Consider the following 20605-nt stretch of genomic DNA (forward strand, 5'->3'; position numbering starts at 1 on the left):
CCTGAAATTCTTTACCCTCTTGAGAGTGAGCATAGCATTTGGCCAACTGTCTGTAAATATCAGGCTTTTCTCTGAAGTGACAAAGTTTTGATACCATCAAAGAACACCCGGACAGGAAACTGTACTGCCTGCTCCCAGGGGTGGACACAGATTAGATGGACATTTGGAAAACTGGAGGCCCTGAAGAGAAAGGTGACACATTACAGGGTTCAGGCTGCCATTAATACTAAGCATTCTGATGGCATGCTTCTTCCACTCAGGGGATAGAGGTATCACTTTCCCATTGGGCTGTAATTTGTCTCATAGTCTCTCTTCTAGGAGAACCAGAGATGGATGTTGACTAAAAAGACAGCCATGCTGATTGTCTTTTTAAAGAAAAGTTCTTTGGTGGAGGAGGTAGTCTCTTTTAAAATCTGGAATAGATGTAGATTTTTGAGAATGAAGAGGGTTTAAATTAAACTTAGTTCAAAAAATTAAACATAAGAGGGAAACTAATAGAATCCTTCATAAAATCCTTAAAAGATTACCTATGGGTGAGGCGTCGTGGCTCACGCCTGTAATCCCAGCACTTTGGAAGGCAGAGGCAGGTGAATCACGAGGTCAGGAGTTTAAGACCAGTCTGGCCAAGTTGATGAAACCCTGTCTCTACTAAAAATCCAAAACTATCCGGGCATGGTGGTGCATGTGTGTAGTCCCAGCTACTCAGGAGGGAGGCTGAGGCAGGAGAATCACTTAAACCTTGTGGGGCGAAGGTTGCAGTGAGCTGAGATTGTGCCACTGCCCTGCAGCCTGGGTGACAGAGTGAGACTCTGTCTCAAAAGAAAAAAAAAGATTACCTATGAATCTCAGTATTTCCACAGAAAATAACGGGTTTTAAGAGTACTGAGCCATGGCAATTTTGGTGATGAACTGCTTGGATCAAAAGGGGCTAGTTTCAGTATCTCCAAAGTCATCTATATTATTAGCATTCATATAAAGAAAGGTTCAGAGGTTTAATTTTTTTTGGGGGGCACAATAAATCTTTTTCAAAACAATTTTCTATCATATGCTAATTCTTTTATACCTTATGTTAAGTCATGCTTCTTTTCTATATTGTGATTCATGGTAAGATAAATAAAAAATAAACCATGATTGAAATTTTTAAAAAGAAGCTGCTTAACGAAGATCTTTAAGTAGCTAACGAGTCAGTGTGTAGTCACAGAACTTTGATCAGTGTAGCAAGGACTATTTTGTGCTGAGAACAAAGACACCAAAGAGATAGCCACTGGGCAGAGGCTGGAGGGAGGGAAGAGGCTCCCGTGGAGCACTGGAATCAGGAAAAATTTCCCAGCCCTCATTATCCAAGCCGGCTGGAGGGAACAGCAGTGAAAAAAAGCAACATGCAGAACCACAAAAAGGTGAAAAATGCAGAAAATGTAATGTTCTTAGGAAGGAGACACATCCTTCACGTATGATCACCTACAATATATTTTCAAAGTAAAATCCTAACAAAGAAAATAAGTTATTTGGATTTAACAGCCATAGGACAGCTGGCATTTCCCTCCTCCCCACCCAACAACTGACACTCTCCAGAGGGACACCAGAATCCCCTAAATTTGAGCATTGTATCTTACAACAAAATATTTAGTTTTAATCAAATTTATTTTCCTAGGGGGCATTCAAATGAGCACACTAACCCATCACTTTCAAGATGGTAATTTATGTACTTAGTTTTTGCATATTCAGGACCCTCGACTGGCTGCCTTGGTTCCTCCAGGAATTGCCCCTCCAGAGGTGGTGATAGTCAGTCTGCTGTGGAGGGAATTGCTGGGACAGCGTTCAGCTTCAGTCAAGGCAGTTTTCAGGGAAAGTGGGAGCTGGCGTCTGGCTGCCAAATTTTTAATGAATTGCTTCAGATATTCTCTCTGGGCTTCCACTGTGTTTAGATATTTGAGGGGGGAAAAAGCCTATGCACAGATCACATGGTAGTTGGACATAAAAAATCTGCCACACACACAAATATCTGTCATACATTTCTTTTAAAATGGCTCAGTGCTACTCATGAAATTCACAAAGGATTTCAGGAAGTCAGTGTGTATATTTTAATGAAAATATTTCTGTAATAATATTTATTTTTTGTCATTAATTTCCTTGTGGAATTAAGTCATATGATTGTTTTGCAAAAAAAAAAAAAAGTTTAATTTTAGTAATTTTTTTTTCCCTGAAACCAGTTAATGGAAGTTTCTTATTGTAGAGAAAAGGACAGTCATTTAAAAGGTAAAAATAATACTTTTCATTAAGCCTCTCCTGTTATTTGACTATGGCTTAATTCAGCCAGTTTTGCAGAATTAAATTCATACAGCACAAGGCCAATAAGTGCAGTTAATTTCACTAGGGGTTTGCAGTACAGTGGGGAAAATGCAATCTAATTTAAAGCCTTAGCATCTTCTAATTCAGTGTTTTAAATCAAACTTACCCACATCACTAAAGTTTGCCTACGGCACAATTGGATATGATAGTTCCTTACATTGGCAGGCTGGGGGGAACTTTATGAGGCTTCAGAAATACCAGTCCTTCTGATAACATTTATGATTTAAAAATTTTTTTGGGGGGCCAGGCATGGTGGCTCATGCCTGTAATTCCAACACTTTGGGAGGCCCTGGTGGGAAGATCAGTTGAGCCCAGGAATTCAACACTAGCCTGCCAAGATAGTGACACCCTGTCTCTACAAAAAAATTAAAATATTAGCTAAGTGTGGTGGTACACACCTGTAGCCCCAGCTACTCTGGAGGCCGAGATGGGAGAATTGCTTGAGCCCAGGAGGTGGAGTTAGATGTGATTGTGCCATTGCACTCCAGCCTGGGTGACAAAAAGAGACCCTGTCTTAAAAAAATTTTTTTTCATTTTGAAACAATCACAAACTTACAGAAAAGTTGGGAGTTTGATAGAGCCAACATTTTTTTCTGAACTATTTTAGATTAATTGCTGATCTGATGTTCCATTACATCCAGATACTTTAGGATGTATTTTGTACAAACAGGAATATTTTCCGATCCTTTTGTAGTTCATAAGTGTGATGATTGGGTGTTCATGTGCTCATGTGTGACATGTGCCATCCTCAAATCTTGGTACAAAGTTGGGACATTACCCATCTGACGTGAAAAACTATTAAAAAATTATTTGTGAATTTCCCTCCACAGTCCTCCTATATAACCACAGTACAAACATCAAAATCAGGGAATTAACCTTGATTCAGTACTACCACCTAATCCTCATACCCCTTCCCTTGTGGGAAAAAAACCCAGGACAGGATAATGTGGAACATTTGGCTGCCATGTCTCTTTAGTCTCCTTTCTGGAATGGTTCTTCAGTCTTTCAGTGGCTTTCATAACCTTGACACTTTCAGAGATTACAATTGAGTTATTTTGTAGAGTGTCCTTCAATTGGCTTTGTTTGCTGTTTCCTCATGATTAGATTAAGTGGAAGTGGTTGTATCCTGTGATTACCATTTGTCCTATTACTGATGATGTTCACTTAATTAAAGTGGTATATAGCAGGCTGGGTTTGGTGGCTCATGCCTGTCATCCTAGCACTTTGGGAGGTCGAGGTGGGTGGATCATGAGGTCAGGAGATCAAGACCATCCTAACATGGTGAAACACTGTCTCTACTAGAAATACAAAAAATTAGCCAGGCATGGTGGCATGTGCCTATCATCCCAGCTACTCAGGAGCCAGAGGTTGAAGTGAGCTGAGATCACGCCACTGCACTCCAGTCTAAGAGACAGAGTGAGACTCTGTCTCAAAAAAAAAAAGATATATAGCAGGCTTAATAAGTATTTTGTGGGATAGTATTTGGAAACTAGATATCCTCTTCCTCAAAGTTGCAATGTATGTTTACATGTATTTTTAATACATATGTTACATGTATTTTAATACATATATATATATATCTGTGTATATACAGATATATGCATATACATATATATGTATCTATATTCCTATGGACTAGTTTTCTATTTTAATAGGTTATACTTCATTATCATTGTGTATTTTGATGTTCAAATTGTCCCAGATTTGGCCAGCTGGAAGCTCCTTCATGTAACTGCCCAATGGGTTCATTTTGCCCTGCCCAGATAGAGCCAATTTATCAAGACAGAAGAATTGCAATAAAGAATTTAACTCATGCAGAGCCTGCTGAACAGAAAACCAGAGTTTTATTATTATTCAATCAGTCTCCCTGAAAATTCAGGGACTTGAGTTTTTTAGGGATAATTTGGCAGGTAGGGGGACAGGGAGAGGGGTGTGCTGCTTGGTCAAGTTGGATGAAATCATACGGAGTCCTCTTGTGCAGAGTCAGTTCCTGGGTGGGGGCCACAAAACCAGATGAGTCAGTTTATTGATCTGGGTGGGACCAGCTGATCCATGGAGTACAAGGTCTGAAAAAGACCTCAAACACCAATATTGGGTTTTATAATACTAATGTTATCTATAGGAGAAATTGGAGCGGTTAGTGATCTTGGAGTCTCTAGGACATGACTCTTAAACCATAATTTCTGATCCTGTATCTAACTTTGTTAGTCCTACAAAGGCAGTCTGGTCCCTAGGCAAGAAGGGGGTTTGTTTTGGGAAAAGGCTGTTATCATCTTTGTTTCAAAGTTAGATAAGTTCTTCCCAAAGTTAGTTCGTCCTACATCCAGGAATGAACAAGGACAGCTTGGAGGTTTGAAACAAGATAGAGTTGGTTAGGTCAGATCTCTTTCACTGTCATAATTTTCTCACTGTCATAAATTTTGCAACAGGGGTTTCATTCACACTGGCTCCTGTGTCCTTCTGACATGTCCTCATGGTTCTTTGAACATGTTCTTGCTTTCTGGCACTACAAGGTGTTCCAGGTTCATCTTTCTTTGCGCCAGGTGCGTTGATCGATATTGGGGCATTGCTGCTCCCAGATGTTCAGTGGACAGAACTAGACAATATTTGTATGTGCATATACACATTTGCATATATATTATGATATCTACCCCTTTATCTCCTTATCATTATCTATGTATTAAACTATGTTTACCTCAATACTTACAATTCCAATCCAACACTACAGAGTTTTAGCTTTTTTGTGTGTGACTCTTTTGCCTGCCAGTGAGAGACATGGCTCACATTATTCTTAATATATTCACTTAAATAATTCAGTCTTGTCTTAACTGCCACTCACATCCCTGTGCAGATGCTCTCTCTAAGCCACCTGAAATCTGATACCCCAGGCTGGACAACCACTCCTTGCCCACCCATCCACTCACATGGCCCACACAGCCATCCTTCCCACCCTACTTAGACTCTGACATCTCATGCTAGGTGACCATTCCCTGGTCCCCACACCATCCCCCAAGGTTAACCTCTTCTTCTTGCTTGAGTTCTGACACCCACATTTTGGTCAACACCTTGCTCCAAGCCCCTGTGCAGAGGCTTTTCTTTGTCTAATCTGGTAGTTTTAGGATGGAATCGTTTAAAAGGGGAAGGGGAGGGAATAAAGGGTGAAAAGTAGGAAGGAGAAGGAGGAAGGGGGAAGAACATTTGGAAATCACAAGATTAAGTTTCTGTTTGAAAATGATACAGTTTTAATAAGAGAAGAGTCAAAGAAGCCACTTAAAATGGAGTGTTTTTTGATTGATAGAGAATATAACATCCTTTCTTTCTTATTACAAATAATATTAAAACCCATGTATTCATTTATCCTATGAGTTATCATAGATGGCAACATAACTTTCATGATTATGTATTTCTCATATGATCTCTTCATATTTTGTATATTCCATTGTTCCATTTGAGATACAGTAATTCCACACAATAATATTTGTTCATCAACAAAATTTTAAAAGGAACTTCGTAAAGCATTCTTGCTCTCAGAAATGTTTAGTACTCTATTTTCGCCTCCATTATTCCCTGTTCCTTTGATTAAATCAGATATAGTTCCTTTAGAATATCTGAATTGTTGTCTAGCTCATCTTGTTAAGTGGCAGTTCTTTCTTTCCTGCCAAGTCATAGGGCTATCATTCCATAGAACATTTTCTTAAAAAAATCTGTGCCAGTCTTCTTTTCAAATTTCAGGATGAGTGCTGTCACTCTTATATAAATAATAACCAAGCAGATTTAAAGAGTTATTCTATTAATCATTGCTAAACTCAGTGTCAGCTTTGTAAGAAAAAAAATAAAAACAATATATTACTTTGTGACCAGCCTGACCAACATGGCGAAACGCTGTCTCTACTAAAAAATACAAAAATTAACTGGGCATGGTGGCGTGTACCTGTAAGCCCAGCTACTCAGGTCTCTGATGCAGGAGAATCGCTTGAACCTAGGAGGTGGAGATTACAGTGAGCCGAGATCATGCCACTGCACTCAAACCTTGGTGACTGAGCGAGACCCTGTCTCAAAAAACCAAAAAACCAAAACCAACAATATATGATGGCCTGAGCATGTAGCCATCTATGTAACTACACAGAACAAAAATTAGCATAAATTGTCAGGAAGATGGTCCCTTAAAGGCTGAACAATAATTTTATAGTCAAAATCAGAGTGAAGATACATTTTAAAAAATTAAGCTAGCTTTTAAAATTGAAAACTAACATGTGCCTAAGGTTAAACAAAACAAAAACAACCTTCACTGAGTTACATTTCCCACAGCAAAACTACTGATAACAGTTGGGAGTTGGGATAGTCTTTGGAATTCCATTTGTAACTGGTAAGAAATAGGACTATGTCACATATACCAAGATGGAAGAAGGAAAAATAAAAATAAAGTAGAAATAGGACTATGTCTTCTATTTTAAAACATATCTAAATAAAACTGTTAGATGAAGAAAATATGTAGGGTTTCAAAGCGTTTCATTTTTAGGATGGAATTAAAAACTATGAAATGACTGCAAAGACATCTTTATTATAACGACACTTGGAATTGGCAATTCAGGAATTATTCATCTTGAACATCTTATGGAGTTTGAAAAATTCTTTAATACTATTCCTGAAATTATACTAAGTAAAACACTGAAAAATTAGCAAACATACATAAAGTAGAGCATCTTGATTTAGGATGCCTATTTATTAGGATAACTGTGTTATGCTGTGCACACAGTAGGTATGTTTTGGAGGACTCATATTCCTTTACCCTCTTCCCTACTGCATCTTGGTGAGGTCTCTAGGGCAAATCAACACAGGCTTAAAACTCAGTAATCCAGTCACAAAGAGAAGGAAAGAAAACACCCCCCATTTAAAGCACCAGGTAGCTAGACCAGTGCTTCGTAAACTGCAGTGTGCACAAGAATCATCATCTTGCAGATTCTGACTCACTGCATTACTTCATCTCTTTTCTTGCCTTGTGCTTGCATCTCGTCTATAGTGTAAACACCTTTATCTCCTCCCTTTAGTTTACTGGTTCTCTGTGGTTTGCTACTAGAACTTGGGACCCATGGCATGGTTCAAATTTCTAAAATCAGTATTCACACCTCCATTTTAGATTTCTCTCCAGATAGAGCCCTTTAGCTCTGGTATATCTTCAAAGCTAGCTCTTCCATGCATATCCTCACCTGGCCCTCTCAGCAGGTGAGGCAGCAATACAAAGGCAATACAAAGGTAGAAAGATCGTCACATTCAGTAGCAGAATGTTGCATTCAAAATGTCATCTGTGGACCAGCAGCCTTGGCATGACCTGGAAACTTGATAAAATGTAGACTCTTCAGCACCACCTCACCATGCTGAATTGGAATCTAACTGTTATCAAGATCTTTAGGTGATCTGAATGCTCACTAAAGTTTGAAAATCATGGGCCAGGCGCAGTGGCTCAGGCCTGTAATCCCAGCACTTTGGGAGGTCAAGGTGGGCAGATCGCGAGGTCAGGAGTTTGAGGCCTGACCAACCTGGTGAAACCCTGTCTCTACTAAAAATACAAAAATTAGTTGGGCGTGATGGTGCACGCCTGTAATCCCAGCTACTCAGGAGGCTGAGGCAGGAAAATTGCTTGCACCAGGGAGGCAGAGGTTGCAGTGAGCTGAGATCATGCCACTGGACTCCAGCCTGGGCAACAGAGCAAGATTCCATCTTAAAAAAAAAGTTCGAAAATCCCTGATTTAAGTTGCTTTTAACACAAATAACAGAAAACCCAACTCAAACTGGCTTACATATACATAGAATGACCTTCAGGTGATCGAATCGAGAGGCCCTTAGGTTATCAGGGCTCTGGAACCAACTCTTTTTGCTTACCTGAGCTTTTTCCTGTAAGCCGACTCCCTCAAAATAACTTCATTTTATGTTAATAAAACAATACAAAATATAGAATGTGTTCTAATAATTGTTCAAACAAAAACATATCATAGTGCTCTTTGGCCTGTGTCCTAAATTTTGAAATGATCTCTCCTTAAAATTGAAACCCTTGGTTGCAAGTAAAGGTCTGACTCAATATCATTTAAACAATAAGAAATTCATCATCTCTAATATCAGAAAGGGCAGAGGATGGCTCCAAAAATAATATACCAAGGTTCCTCTTCTCTGCAGTCCTCTGGACTCTCCCTGACTCCAATGCCTCCATTTTAAGTGTGCTAGTTAACATGGCTAAAATTCCAGCAATCATATCCAGACCTCAAAATACCTAAAGACTAAAAGGGACCATCTTTTCCCATGTCTCTTGTTTGAAGAATAGAAAAATCTGTTGTTGCAGAGGTTTCCTTACAACTCAATGGCCAGAATTGGGTATCACACTCTGACAGAGATCTCTAATTGCTTTTGAATATCCAATTTCCCCACCTTCTTTAGTAATACTCTCCTGGTTTTTATCTGGGCACATCACTGGCCAGGTATATTTCCTTGCCTCCCTTGAAAGCTACATTTGGTCAGGTGACTAAATTCTGGTGAGTGAAACGTATGTAGAAATGTTGTGTAGAACTTCTGGGAAGTATCCTTAAAAGAGGTAGCAGTCTCTTTTTATTCCTCTTCTCCCATTCTGATTTCTGGAATGCAAACATGATGGCTTAAGCTTCTGCAATCCTCTTGGATCATGAGAACAAGGGTACACTCAAGAGCAAGTGGAGCAAAGAACTGGAAGGAGCCTGGGTCCCTGATAAATTCAGGAACCTGCCATAAGAGGCTTATTTTGCCTGCCTCCAGATAGGTGACAGAATAGAATCTGTGTGTTTAATTTACTGTTAATCTGAGTTCTTATTAACTTCTGGTGAATCTAATCCTGACGGATACACGTGTCTTCATACAGCACCCTCATGATTTTGGCCACATCTTTCTATTATTATCTTATTATTTCTCACCTTCTTTACATTGGCTTTTTCACTTAATTTGAAGAGAATTTTTTATATAATCACTGCTTGACTATAAAATCAGTCCTGCCTGGCAAAAACAGAACTGCAAAAATAAAAACAATGGAAACTTACTGAATTTTAAAAATTGGCAAACAATGTTTCTGTGTGACAAAGGCAACAAGCTTATTTGATATGAAATACTAGTTTCGGTAGCTCCTCGGGGGCTCCAGTGGCCTTCCTTTTATTCACTGACAGTATTAGCAGCTTCATTAGGCATTTATTCTAAATCTGCATGCACTTCCCAGGTGGAAGGACTTTCGTATGTACATGGTGGTAAGTAATGGAGTTCTACCTGAAGTCATCCACTATATCAGTTGGAGAAACATGTCTCTAGGGGGAAAAAAATCAAGACTTTCTTTTACATTTAGTTGGAGTAGCTTTCAAACTTAGTAAGTCTAAAAATCACCTGAGGCATGGGGTAAAATGCATATTCCTGGGCCTTGCCCAGGTCTAGACTAGAGACCGAGGGTCTGGATTGTAAAAACTGCCCCAGATGATGTCAATGCAAGTAGTTTTCAGACCTTAACTTCGAAAAACATGAAAAAGCATTCTTTACTACTGTATTCACTCATTCTTCAGTAATTGTTGAGCACCTTCCAGAGTGTTCTGTTAGCCCCTGGCGGGAGGCAAAGGGCAGAGGGTTTGTGTGGAGACTCAAGATTCAGTTTTCATGTCTCAAGGTAGTAGTATCAAATGAGGTGCACTAGCAACGTTACCCTATAAGTTTAGGGTTGGAGGGGGTCCCTGTGGGCTGCAGTTGGGAGGAGAAGGCTCTGTGGATCTAGGCTATAAGGACCTGGACGTTTTTGTAGAAGGAAGGAGGCTGGAGTCAAGAGTTGCTTAAGCCAAGTCAGCCTAGACTTGAACTTCTAAATGAAAAGGATTGAAGGCTCTGGTAAAGAGGAGACACATTAACTCGGGGCAGTGAGCTGTTACTCTAGGTCTTCTGTATAGAGAGAGGAGGAAGCTTGGTTTGGGGGAGAGTAATAACCTGGCGTTGATGTTCAGGATGAATTGGATCTGGCAGTAGCAAAGGCCTGGCGACCAGTGTTACCAGTGGTGTGCACTTGAACGAAGAGGAGTGGCGAGATTATGAAAATACTGAACTCATTTGTAGCGAAAAGGAATGAGGTGAGAAGGCACCCAAGATGACAGGTGCCCCTGTAAGATGAGAGCACTTTTTAAAGACATCTCGGCAGAGGGAATCCTAGGTAATTCAGCTTCCTGAAACCAGTGCAGGGAATTAAAAGGCAAAAAAGAAGCTGTTTAACGAAGCAGATTAACCCTTTTTAGTGTTTCTCTTACAATGGAATCACCGTTTTCACGTGATTCCATTGTAAGCTGCAACTCATTACCTTATTAACACTAAAAGCACCACCACCTCAAAACTGGAGCGAATTGGCCCAAGAGACGGCCTACTGCTGTGGTGACCCCGAACCTCTCCAGGAGGCCCAGCTCTCTCAAGGAAAGTTGGTTTCCACACTTTGCTGCACAATGGAGTCACTTGGGGAATAAAGAAAATAGGCCTACCCTCCAGGTTTGGAAGCCACTGAGCTAGCCGCCTCGCCAGGGCCCTGAGGCGCCCACGTCCCTGCGCGAACGGTCCTCAGCCCCGAGGGTGCGCGCGGAGGCCTCCCGCCCTGGCGGCCTGGTCCTAGCGCCTGGCCCTCCCCGCCTCACCCCTACCCACTGTGCCAGGCTCGGGCGCAGGAACCGGCTGAGGGAGGCGGTGCCGGGGCTTCTCAGGCCAGGGCGCCGCAGAACCGAAAGCAGCGGGGGGCGGGGGAGAGGAAGGAGGGGGCGGGCGCGGGTACGCGAGGACGAGGCGGCCACGGGCCCGGGAATGCCCGCAGCGCGGGGCCCCAGAGCCACCCGGTGGCTGCGTCCGGGCGATGGCTCTCCGCCTGGTCGCTGACTTCGAGCTCGGGAAGGACGTGCTCCCGTGGCTGCGGGCAGAGAGGTCGGCGTCCGAGGCCCGCGGGGTCGGAAGCGGCGGTGCAGGTGACCGAGGCGCGCGTTGGGGTGGGGTGGGGGAGGGGAGTGGGAGTCCCTCATACCCCTGGGGGCTCGGACCCAGCAGGGAGCAGCCTGGGGCCCCGCCGCCCTGGGAAGGCTGGTGCCAGGGCGCCGCTCGCCTCCTCAAAGGACTGTTTTGGCTTTGTCACCCTCACCCAACCGCGGGGGAAGTCCGAGGCGCCTGGAAATTCGCCCTTGGTAGAAAGGCCGGGACGCTGTTGGTTCCTTCAGCATCACCTCATGACGAGGGTAGAAGGTCGTGCTCTTGCCAGCGGCTCCCGCCTCCTGGAGGGTTCATCGGCCGTGCAGGGCTCTGCCAAGACGGGCGGGGGTGGGGTGGACTCCTGGAAGATTCGCGTTTTGAGAAAGAATCTGTAGCCATCAAGCAAATCACCTATACCTATCAATGAAGCAGTTTGTCCCCATATGTGCGAGACGTGTTTCTGCAAACCGTGTCCGTGGCTCAGGGGACACGGAGCCCGGCGGTGAGGTGCGACAGGGCAGGGGCCGCCTGCAGGCTGCGCGCGGCGGAGCGAGAGCCCCCAGCCGCCCAGAGCTCCGCACCTGTGCAGGCAGCGGCTGCGCGCTTGTTGCTCGGCTCCCGGCCCCGCCGACTCGGGGCGAATGGGAATCTACTGCCCGCAGCGGTGGCTTTCTGACGATTTGGTGAGGGAACGAAAGTGACTTTTGAGCCTTCCCAGCACTGATCTACTTTAAAGAGGAGAACTTTGTGATTTCTCACTAAGTTTTTAAAGTTTTCTGTAAATGTTGGCGCCTCAGAGCTTAAATGCAGCTTCAAAGCAATGATGCCTGTGGGTCTCACTTTGTGCGTAGAGCGCTGCCCATTTCAGTGAGTTTCCCCCGCTTTCTCCTTTCGTTTTCGTTTTACTGTAGACTTTGGAGGACGTTTATCCGAAGTGGGTCTTAAATTACCTACATCTACAACTCCTTTCCCCTAAATGCTGGTGAAAGTTTTCTTGATGTAAGTTAAATATCAAGTTGCTATCTTGTATCTTCACATTCCCTGTGACTATAGCGGAATTATTTGAGGGTTCCTTGGCTTGGAATGTTATTAGTTCCAAAAAGGAGTTGTATGTTTGTGTAGCATATTCATTGAGTTTGCATTAGTGTCATGATTAGTAAGGCTTTTACTTTTTTTCGAGGTGGGGGACGGTGGTCAAGGAAGACTTTTATACAGAAACTAGCTGGGAGCGGTGGCACCTGTCGGTCTGTAATCCTAGCTACTCGGGAGGCTGAGGCAGGAGAATCGCTTGAACCTGGGAGGTGGAGGCTGCAGTGAGCCGAGATTCCACCACTGCCCTCCAGCCTGGGGAACAGAGTGACACTCTAACAAAAAACAAACAAACAAAAATTCACTCAAATGTCTGAAAAGTTTTTAGAGGCTTAACTTTTTTAAACAGCTCTGTCTTGTACCACAAATTACACGTTTTTCTGAACTCCCACTTTATTTTGCTAAATGGCAGGTGTCTGCAAATGAGAAGTTAGATGAAGTGTGAAATGCCACAGTCTTATGTTTCAGTAATGTGTGACCCACTTGGACCTGGTTTCCTTGTATCTTTCACTCATCTCTGAAGAAATATAAATTTGTGTATTGACAAAATATAATTTTGCTCCACTAAACAGCAGGTAGCCCTGGGTCCTCAGGAGGTAAACTTTCTGGAAATATTAACTTTTCTGATGCCGGTAGTATTTTGCTCTTTCAGAGAAAATATCTTGGCAAGATATTAGCCCTGTTATACTAAGAGAATTATTAACTCTGATTATCACCAGTGGGTGGTAGCTCAAAAATACCCCCACACAAATTAATTCCTGTTCTACTGTAATTTATAGCAGTGGCAGGGAAATCTGAAATTCTGTCTCATTTCTAGCACAGCAGTTACACATATTTGTGCAATTGATTATCCTTTCCAAGTTCTAGCTTTTCACATGTAAATTACAAATAATTATACCATTCTCATGCCGCCTCTATGCATACTTGCTTTCTAAATTTGAAGCCTTAATATTTTTACATCAACAAATACAATTGAAGTTTTCTTAAAGGTGCTAAGTAACTCTCATGAAATATGTATGACGTTCTTGGCAAAACAGAGCTGGGCAAAGTCAGCTGTGGAAGTTTTATGCCTACAATATAACATTTTGGTTAACAAGGGGTCAAGGAGGAAGGAGAACAGATTTGGCTACTGCATTTGCTTCTGGTTCTGGGGTTGAACAAATGTTTTTTCCTGAAATAAAAGACGATACTTGTTAAAAATCAGAACAACTACATAAAAGAATACTTTAACATGTAGCCATAAATAATAAAGCACAACCACATACCCACTCCCCACCTTAGAAATAGAGCAATGTCAAGACTCTTGAAGGCTCTTATGTGCCCTTTTCTGATTCTATTTCTCTCTCATCCTCACCTCCTAGGTTAGCAACCATTTACATTTTTATATTAACATTACTGTGACTTTATTTGTAGTTTTAACCCATATATATATCTCCCTAGGCAAAGTATTTTGCTTGGCTGTGAACTTTAAGTAAAAGAAAGCATACTGTATGTATTCGTTTTTATTATTTTTTTTTCTCAATATTGTGAGATTTATCCACGTTGACTGGCTAGCTACAGGTCATTAATTTTCACTGCTGTATAGTGTTCCATCATGCGAATTCAAGAAGATGATGGACATGGAGATACTGCTTAGATTATTCTTTCAAAGAAGAGCTTGTCCCAGTTGCTGTAGTATACTTGGGAGGCAGTCTTCAGCTGTCAGCCCCTTCAGGGATTGCCTGGCAGAGGGCTGCCCTACCCTACTGCACTTCCTTTTGGGTGTGGCCCACATGGGATGGAGGGGCTTTAAAGGCCTGGCCATTTTGACTTAACATGGGACAACTCCATTTCAGTTCTGAAGCTTCCTCTGTGGGGGACCTAAGGTCACCCAAGGATATTAGGCCTGCATTGCTGCTGGACTTCTCACCCTACCAGGGCTTACTTCCTTTTCCTTCCTCTTTTTTTGGGGGGTGTGCATGGAGTCTCACTCTGTTGCCCAGGCTGGAGTGCAGTGGTGCAATCTCTGCCCACTGCAACCTCCGCCTCCCAGGTTCAAGTGATTCTTCTGCCTCAGCCTCCTGAGTAGCTGGGACTATAGGCACATGCCACCACATCCAGCTAATTTTTTATTTTTAGTAGAGACAGGGTTTCACCATGTTGGCCAGGCTGGTCTTGAACTCTTGACCTCAGGTGATCTGCCGATCTCAGCTTCCCAAAGTGCTGGGATTACAGGTGTTAGCCACAGAGCCCTGCCCTTTCTTCTTCCTTTTACAGGTGTTAATCCCACTTTCCTGAGCACTCCTTGATGAACATACTGGGTACTAAACTCTGTCTCAGAGTGCTTCCTAAGGAACCCAACTTATTTTTCCAGTGGGTAACTTTTGGGGGGTTTCTGGGGTTTACAATATGGTCAATACTCTAACCACCTGGTGCACACAAGCATAGGCTTCTCTAGAATGTATGTCTAAAAGTGGAGTTGCTGAGTCATAGGCTGTGCACATCTTCGTCTTTCCTGGGCAGTGCCAAATTGTTTTCCAAAGTGTTGTTCTTACTAACACCCCTATTTGTGGTGTGGAAACATTTCTGATACTCTCTATCCTTACAAGCCCTTGACAGTTCAAGATTTTAAATTTTTTTGTCAAACTGGTAGGACTAATTATTTCATTGTGCTGTGAGGTTGAGCATCTCTGTATATTTACTGACCATTCGAATTTCCCTGTCTGTGAAATGTCTATTCATCCTTTTGTTCACTTTCCTATTTTTTTAATTGATTTTTTTAGGGGTTATGTTTTTGGGATCCTAGTTCTTTATCATGTGTTGCAAATATTTTTCTCTCAATCTGTCACTTTTGTTTCACTTTGTGATGGTGCCCTTGATAAACAGGGGTTCTTAATTTTAATGTATTCTAATTATGGGTTTTTCTTCATAGTTTGTGGCCTTTTAGATATCTTAAAGAAATCCTCCCTATTTTGAAGTCATGAAGACATTTTTAATGTTTACTTTTAGAAGCTTTGTGGGTTTCTTTTTCACATTTTTATTTTATTTTAATCCACCTAGAATTTATTTTTATGTGATATATAGGAGTCCAAATTTTTTGAAAAAATTAATAGCTAGTTGTTTCAATATTATTAACCAAATAATATTGGTCATTTTAGTCATTTTAATTCCTACAACAAAGCTAGTTCTGTTATATCAAGCTTCTTTATGTAGGTCTCCTTTTCTGAGTTCACTTTATTCCATTATCTCACCTTGATGTGACAATAATATCTTAATAACTATGCTTTATGATAAGTATTGATAACTGGTAGGTGAGTCCCCTTACTTAGTATTCTTCATGAGTGTCTTAGCTATTGTATGCCCTTTGCTTTTTCATATATATTTTTCAATCCTCCTGTCAGATTTCACCAAAAAGTTGATTTGGATTTCCTATAGTTGCATTGCCTCTATAGATCAGCTTGGGGAGAATAGTTATCTTTACAATCCTAGGTCTTCCCAACTATGAACAAGGTATAGCTTGTTATTTATTTAGATCCTTTTTAATGACTCTCAATAAGTCTTAGAATTTTCTCCATGAAGGTTCTGTACATGTTTTGCTTGATTTCATCCTAGGCTATTTTTTGTTGATCTCATAACTAGCACACTTAAAAACATGACATATTCTAACGATTGGTGGAATATAGCACTGTAACAGTTTTTTTCCCCCCTCTTGAGATGGAGTCTTGCTCTGTCACCTAGGCTGAAGTGCAATGGCGCAATCTCGGCTCACTATGACCTCCGCCTCCTAGGTTCAAGCAATTCTCCTGCCTCGATCCCCTGAATAGCTGGGATTACAGGCACATGCCACAATGCCTGGCTAATTTTTTTTGTGTTTTTAGCAGAAATGGGGTTTCACCATGTTGGCCAGTCTGGCCTCAAACTCCTGATGTCGTGATCTGCCCGCCTTGGGTTCTCAAAGTGTTGGGATTACAGATGTGAGCCACTGCACCCAGCGCATAATAGATCTTATATGTTGATTTTTGTATCCAGTGCTTAATCCCTTGTTCGGATTGATCACATCTTCAAGAAAATAAGATCTGCAATATGTAAGTTTTCTAACATTTAAATGTCAATATTTAAGACTGAAAAGGATGTAGATTTTCTTGTCTGCTTTTATTAGTCTTGGATTTGTGATACACCAAATTGACTTGTCTTTCATATGTTGTAATCTTTGCCAGGGAAGTGGTATATTTTACCAAATGACTGATTCAAGCGTAATGCCTTTTTTTGTTGTTGCCTCCTATGTATTCCTGGATTGATTTGGGGGCCAGAGGGTCACCTTAGTCACTTTGTTTTAACTGTTTTTTTTTTCTTTAAACTACTTTCTTGCCACTAGCTTACCTTTTTACTTTTCTTTCTGCTAATTCTTAGTCTTCTTTTCTAATTCTCATCTCTCTTTTGCTTCTTAACTTATTTTACTCAGTATATGAAATATGAATCACATCATGTTTACTTCATAGGTTTAGGAATTGTAACTGGTCATCTTAAGCCTGAGATTTATATGAATTATTTGTAGAATAGTCATGTTATAGGTATAATCATATTTGATCACCTCTTGATGTATGTATTAGGAACTAGTTCAAATTTTTGTATAAGGCTGCATGACATTTTTCTCCTAAAGTATGGTCATTAGAAAGACCAATACTTTGATTTTTTTTTTTTTTTTTTTGTCTCATAGCAGTTTGGGATAAAATGAAAACATTTGATAAACCTCTTCCTGTAAAGTGAAATCACTGTCGTTTGGCAAAGAATAGATTGAAATGAATGAGAATATCTGGACAACCACCTTTTGTTTTATAACAGCTATGACTTGCCGATACCTTTAATATCTAGGTACTCTCTTTTGTAGGTTTACCTATGCAAGTATCTTATCTATCAAAATGCTACGTTGTTCTCTTCATGAGCACTGAGTACACTAAACTGCAAAATTAAACATTTCCTCATTTGAAATTGCTAAACTTCTTCCTCTGGACTTTCCAGTGATGAACTACTGGGAGAAGAGTCAGAATGAATAAGCAAAGAGGTTACTGAATACTTCTTTTATAAAGGTTTGTTAATACATGGGCAACTAGTCCAGGGAGGAAGAGCCAATGGTTTAATAGCGTGTGGTGAGATATTGGCTTCTGGATTTCCAACATTACCACATTTGTGTGTTTCAAATGTCCTTGAAGTGTGAACCATGTACTTAACTGCAGTGTTATTCAGCCCTGCAGTTATTACATGATGTTCCCATGAAAGCATTATTTTTATTTCTTTCAACTCTGTCTACCATGGTTACATTATAAGATGGTCCAAGTTATGCCCTGTAATGAATATTGCTTAATATGTAGTGCAAATTTGTAGTTCAGTGGTTCTCAACCCTGGCTGCACATTAGAGTCACCCGGGGAACCTAAAACACATACATATACACCAGTGAGTGGGCTCCACACCAGCTCAGTAAAATCAGAGTATCTTGGGTATGACTTGGGGCATCGGTGTTCTTTTAAAAAGCTCCCCTATGGATTCTAAGACAGCCAGAGTTGAGAACCACTAGTTTAATGGGATAAGCATGTACCATTTCTTGCAATGTGCATCTGTTGGAGAATTTTTTTCTCTTTACATTATAGTAATCGGAAAATAGATATGGTTTTGCAAGCAAATTGGATTTAGCAAGATTTCTTGTAAAGGAGTTTCTTATCTTAGCTGAAACATTTTTCTTTTCTTTTGAGATGAAGTCTCACTGTGTCACTGAGGCTGGAATTCAGTGACACTATCTCGGCTCACTGCAACCTCCACCCCCCCAGTTCAAGCAATTCTCCTGCCTCGGCCTCCCAAGTAGCTGGGATTACAGGTGTGCACCACCATGCCCGGCTAATTTTTTGTATTTTTAGTAGAGACAGGGTTTCACCATGATGGCCAAGCTAGTCTGGAACTCCTGACCTCGTGATCCACCTGCCTCGGCCTCCCAAAGTGCTGGGATTACAGGCTTGAGCCATCGTGCCCAGCCAGCCGAAACCTTTTAAATGTTCTTTTGCAGTGGTCTCTCCTAGCATACTTATAATCTTGAAAGAAAAAAATACTTCTCAAAATATTGACACATTGCATTCCAGAAGTTTTGAGTCATGTACAGGATGAAAAACTCACTGAAATTATTTTTAGATGTCTACAATATCTACCTTTCAAAGGGCTTTTCAGTAATTACCCATTTTGTCATTGTAAGCTTCATACAGGACACTCAGCCCATTGTTCTGTTTACCTTTTTCTAGGTTTGAGATCAGTTTATGCCACCTTTTCACTGCAAATTGGTCAGGTATCATTATTTCATTGAAAAGTATAGTAAGCCTGGAATACCTTATACAATGCAGATGAGATAGAAATGAAAACTCTTTAAATTGTGAAGTGCTACTTAGCTATAAGCTTATTATTATTATAAGACGGGATCTTGCTGTGTTGCCCAGGTTGGTCCTGAACTCCTGAGCTCAAGCCATCCTCCTACCTCAGCCTCCCAAATTGCTGGGATTACAGGCAAGGGCCATAATGCTTGGCTTATAAACTGATTGAATCCTAGTCTCCTAAGAGGCCAAATTATTATCCTTATTATCCTTCAATGTGAAGTGAGTCTGACAGCTCCATATACATGTCTATCTATTGATAAACATATATACCCATGTATAGAAAACACTTTGCCCTGTCCCTGGGAGATCTGGAAGCTGGTTCTTGTGAGGGGTGGGGAAGAGAGATCTCAGGATGATGTCTAAGTTCTCAGTGAAACCTGCTCTTCTTCTCTTTAAATGTTTCCCACCTCCAGCTCCAGTGCGGGTGTCTAGCTCAACAATTACCCTTATTTTTTTACCTTTTCTTTTCCTTTTTTACTAGGAATACAAATGGAAATTTGTTGAGTTTTAGCTATTTTGCATATGTTTTATCTGAATATTAGAATTTGTCATAATCAATGTAATTAACACATGAACTATTTCTGTATAGGAAAAAATGAGTCAAATTTAAGCAATTTATCTTTTTGATTTTTTGATAGAGTCTTGCTCTGAAATGCAATGGCTCAATCTCTGCTCACTGCAACCTCCACCTCCTGGGCTCAAGCGATTCTCCTGTCTCAGCCTCCTGAGTAGCTGGGATTATGGGTCCATGCCATCATGCCCAGCTAATTTTCTGTATTTTTTGTAGAGATTGGTTTTCACCATGTTGGTCAGGCTGGACTTGAACTCCTAGCCTTAAGTGATCTGCCTGTCTCAGCCTTCCAAAGTGCTGGGATTACAGACATGAGCCATTGTACCATAATTTTGGATAACTTTTGAGGAAATTAGGAAAATACACACTTCTGCTCAATTAGTAATGATTACAATGCTGTATCTACCAATGTTCAAATCCTTTAACTGTAGAATTAGGAGAAATACCCTAAAATTTTAGGAGGAAGATGGTCAGTTAACTTATAGGTTAGATATTTTGTGTAAAGAGTCTATATGTCCTTCAGCAAAATATGGCTTTCACACAGATAAGCACACAAATTACAAGTTCCCAGCTCCGTTAATTTTCACAAAGTGAAACACACTAATGCAACTAGAACTCAGAACAGGAAGGAAAACATTAATAAAACCTCTGAAGTCCTTCATGCTCCTTTGTAGCAGTCACTTATCTAACACTGTAGATTAGTTGTACATATTACTGAAAACTTGTATGTGAATTTAAATATACAATTTGTACCTTTTTTTGGTGGCAAGGGATGTTCTTTTGCTCAGTTTTTTCTTTCTTTCTTTCTTTTTTTTTTTTTTTGAGGCAGAGTCTTACTCTGTCACCCAGGTTGTAGTGCATTGGTGCCATCTCGGCTCACTGCAGCCTCTGCCTCCTGGGTTCAAGTAGTTCCCTGCTTCAGCCTCCTGAGTAGCTGGGATTACAGGCACCTGCCACCACACCTGGCTAATTTTTGTATTTTTAGTAGAGATGGGGTTTCAACATCTTGGCCAGGCTTGTCTTGAACTCCTAGCCTGATGATCCACCTGCCTTGACCTCCCAAAATGTTGGCATCACAGGCGTGTGCCACCATGCCTAGCTTTTTGCTCAGTTTCATATGTTATTGCGGAATGTTAATTTATTGTTTTGTATTATTCCATTGTTTGGATATAACACAATTTATTGATTCTTTACTTAATGGGTAGTTTGGGTTTCTGG

The 20605-nt window shown here is 41.0% G+C and overlaps 1 protein-coding gene and 1 non-coding gene across 13 annotated transcripts in view; both read left to right on the top strand.

Moving 5' to 3' along the window:
- GSAP (gamma-secretase activating protein) overlaps nt 1–20605 on the top strand; it is a 251535-nt gene that overhangs the window by 124028 nt on the left and 106902 nt on the right. For 9 of the 12 annotated variants that reach the window (XM_009002580.5, XM_078343044.1, XM_002751668.7 and 6 more), the window contains exon 1: nt 11138–11336. The exons of 2 other annotated variants lie outside the window; for them this stretch is intronic. In XM_009002580.5, the coding sequence (XP_009000828.3) occupies nt 11228–11336 (109 nt within the window). In that variant the 5' untranslated portion in view covers nt 11138–11227. Of the gene's footprint in view, nt 1–11137; nt 11337–11631; nt 12334–20605 lie in introns of those variants that run through there. One more of the 12 variants, XM_078343046.1, reaches the window with a different exon arrangement.
- Nucleotides 3032–3137, top strand: LOC118144008 (small nucleolar RNA U13). Its single transcript, XR_004728479.1, has one exon. It is a non-coding gene; the product is annotated as a small nucleolar RNA U13 (small nucleolar RNA).

Source organism: Callithrix jacchus, chromosome 11 (genome assembly GCF_049354715.1).
Source record: "Callithrix jacchus isolate 240 chromosome 11, calJac240_pri, whole genome shotgun sequence".
NCBI classification, from domain to species: domain Eukaryota; kingdom Metazoa; phylum Chordata; class Mammalia; order Primates; family Cebidae; genus Callithrix; species Callithrix jacchus.